This window comes from Solanum verrucosum, unplaced genomic scaffold (genome assembly GCF_900185275.1).
Source record: "Solanum verrucosum unplaced genomic scaffold, falcon-dt-bn FXZP01000086.1, whole genome shotgun sequence".
In the NCBI taxonomy this organism is placed as follows: domain Eukaryota; kingdom Viridiplantae; phylum Streptophyta; class Magnoliopsida; order Solanales; family Solanaceae; genus Solanum; species Solanum verrucosum.
This window is the reverse complement of record NW_026020100.1, coordinates 1,677,691-1,680,503: the sequence shown is the minus strand read 5'-3', so window position 1 is coordinate 1,680,503 and position 2,813 is coordinate 1,677,691. Positions and strand designations below refer to the sequence as shown.

The window sequence follows — 2,813 nt, the reverse complement described above, 5'->3', positions numbered from 1 at the left end:
TCACAATAAAACATTAAAACATAATTGTTTTGCTATATTTTAAAACAAAGTGTTGTATGTTTTGACGATTCACTTAATAGTTTTTCTCATTAGTATATATAATATATAACTTCGTATAGTTGACAAAGAATAAGATCACCGTAATGAATATTCAAAAAATCATAATACTAAACTCAATATTCAATAAAAAATCCATACATTCTTTAAAAATAAAATCCAAATAGTAGTTGAATTTCGTAATTTTGACCCAAACTATCGCCATCCCTACTCGTACTGATAATATAAACTGACTGTTTGAATTAAAATGAACTAGTCTGAAATAGTAAGTAAACACAAAAAAAAATAAAATTAAACGGTAGAAGTATGATTTTACATGCGAATAATTACAAAGAGAAGAGTATTAATTAATAAGGGTTGGAATGGACGAGTTGGCTAAGATAAACAAGGTGATATGAGAGACCCATTAGTGTGAGTGAATTGAGTAATGATGAGATTACATTCAACTTCTTTAGCCTCTCACTTAATCTTTCAACTTGTGGTTTCAATCTTGCTGTTTCCTCTGGCAATTCTTGTTGTGTTTCAAGAGGTTCATGAGTTGTTGATTTACCTGTTTTAATACCTGTTGGATCCTCGAAAGCATCTACACTTGATGTGCTTGGTTCTACGTCGAAAACATCTCTCCCTTTTCCTTCCTCTTTCTCTATTTTCATTCTCTCCCTCATCACCTGTCCAAATGAAATAACGGTCAGGAAGGTAGACAGACAACCAACTAAGCTACTGAAATTTTTATGAAAAAATGGGACATTTGTTAGGTGAACAATCAAACTCTCACCAATACCACTTGTAAAAATACCAAACAAAAATCAAAATTTGGATAGATAATCAACTAAGCTATTAAGATTTCTCGTTTAATCGTTGCTTTCTAAATAAGAAATTGGGGGGGTGGGGGGGACAAAAGGAAATATGGCAAGGAGATTATCATATGGGAATCAAACACTCAAAAAACATCAAAAATAAACGAAGTTTAGATAAACAACCAACTGAACCCACTAAAATTTGAGAAGGGGATCACTAGAGGGAGCCGAACCCTGTCAACACCAACAACAAAAGTTCAGACAGACAACTAATTGAGCTATTAAGATTTCTAGAGGAAGTAAATGCATACCTTAGTGGCTCGAGGCTCCAAGTAGAAACAATTGAACAAAGTCATGGAGAATATGGCCAGAAATATGAGACCTTGGATTTTTTCTGTCCGATTCGCATAATATGGAAGCATCTGGCTCAACATATGGCCCAAAAACGCCGTAGCGATGCCATAACACATAGTCTTGAAGTAAGCAGGGTAAATCTTGCTCTGTACCATTGCAAATTGCTGCTTCGGCAAAGCTCTTGCCAAGATATTACTCGATACGAAAGTCATCCAAACAGAAACCCCATAAGACAATGCAAATCCAAGCAAATGAATTATTCCCATCAAAGATCTAAAATTCTTGGCTGAGAAGATGTATGCTGACATATCTGAAAAGAATCTACGACCAACATGATAGTCTCTTTGGACTTCCACTTTAAGCCTTTGTGCATCTTCTTTCACTTTCTCTTCTACCAAATCAAGATCTTCCGAAGCATTCTTCATCAAATGACTTTTCAGTGTATTTGTCGTGTCAACTGCTTTTATTTTAACTTTCTCAGCCGTTTCTTTAGCCCCTTGTTTCACTTCATCCACTTTCTTCCCAACAGTTTCTTTTGCCTTTTCTGTTGCCTCATGGGCTTTGCCAGTCACTTTCTCAAACCCCTCTTTAGCATCTTCTTGAATTTCATCCATCTTTTCAGAAACAGAGTCTTTAGTCCCTTCAAGTGCACTTGCTATCTTATGTTTGCACTTCCCATAAGCATCACAAACAAGTTCTCTAGCATTCATCCCATGAAACCCATCAATTTTTTCTTCAACTTGCTCTGCTTTTTCTGTTAATTTATCTTTAACATCTGAAACTGAAACATGCTCTGTTTTCTCTTTATACTCTGTTTCAGGTGGAGAAATTGATACCTTAGTTTGTCCATCATTTGGCTCATACTCAACAACTACAACTCTATGACCACCTTTAACAATAACATCATCTTTCTTCTCCGGGTTCGGAGAAAAAACTCCTGCTGTAACAAGTGTGGTAAGTACAAGAGAAATGGCGAAAACATTCATCATCTTCAATTTTGTCTTAATGAAAAAAAATGGAGAGACGGTTAAGTAAAGAGGGAAAATGGGGATTTGAATAAAAGGAAGTTAAACTGGGAATGCCCACGTCAGTCGGTGATGCTGGATGAAGATGAATACGTGTACGTCTTGCATGGGGTTCTTGGAATACTACGTGTCTCTTTCTCATCTTTCCACTAAAACTAAAACAGCTGCCATTAACTGAAATATTTATGTTCTGGAGTGTTCCCTCTCAACAAGGATTTTCTTCTTTACTTTTGAGTGATAAAACTTATATACTTCCTACTTATTTTTAAAAAATAAATAATATACTTCCCTTTTCTTTTTAGTTACCATAATTTTCTTTCTGTTTTAGAATAAAATAATATAATATTTTGATGTATTTTTTTTATTATATTAATATGTAAAAAATTGTAATTTATATTTTCTTTATCTCAATTTATATGACATTTTTTATTTTTCGAAAGTCAAACAGTTTAAGTTTGACCGGTAATTTATGCATGAAATCTTCAAATTTTTTGAAATAAAATTTATATATTAGTAGACTACGTAAAAAGTACTATAAGTCAGAATAATTGATAGTTCAAAATGTTTAAAAGATCTACGA

The 2,813-nt window shown here is 33.6% G+C and overlaps 1 protein-coding gene across 1 annotated transcript; it reads right to left on the bottom strand.

The window, feature by feature from the left end:
* Positions 1 to 404: 404 nt before the first annotated feature.
* Positions 405 to 2,197, bottom strand: LOC125824977 (uncharacterized). The gene is made up of 2 exons (XM_049504322.1): positions 1,166 to 2,197; positions 405 to 725 (listed from the first exon to the last, which is right to left on the bottom strand). The coding sequence occupies exons 1-2, from the start codon at positions 2,195 to 2,197 to the stop codon at positions 405 to 407; spliced, it is 1,353 nt and encodes a 450-aa protein (XP_049360279.1).
* Between the last annotated feature and the right edge of the window lie 616 nt (positions 2,198 to 2,813).

Bases quoted from the DNA above. Each gene is read 5' to 3' on its own strand.
- LOC125824977 (XM_049504322.1), bottom strand. From the start codon at position 2,197: ATGATGAATGTTTTCGCCATTTCTCTTGTACTTACCACACTTGTTACA. The intron at 726-1,165 runs GTATGCATTTAC...TCATTTGGACAG, and splicing joins TGGAGCCTCGAGCCACTAAG to GTGATGAGGGAGAGAATGAA.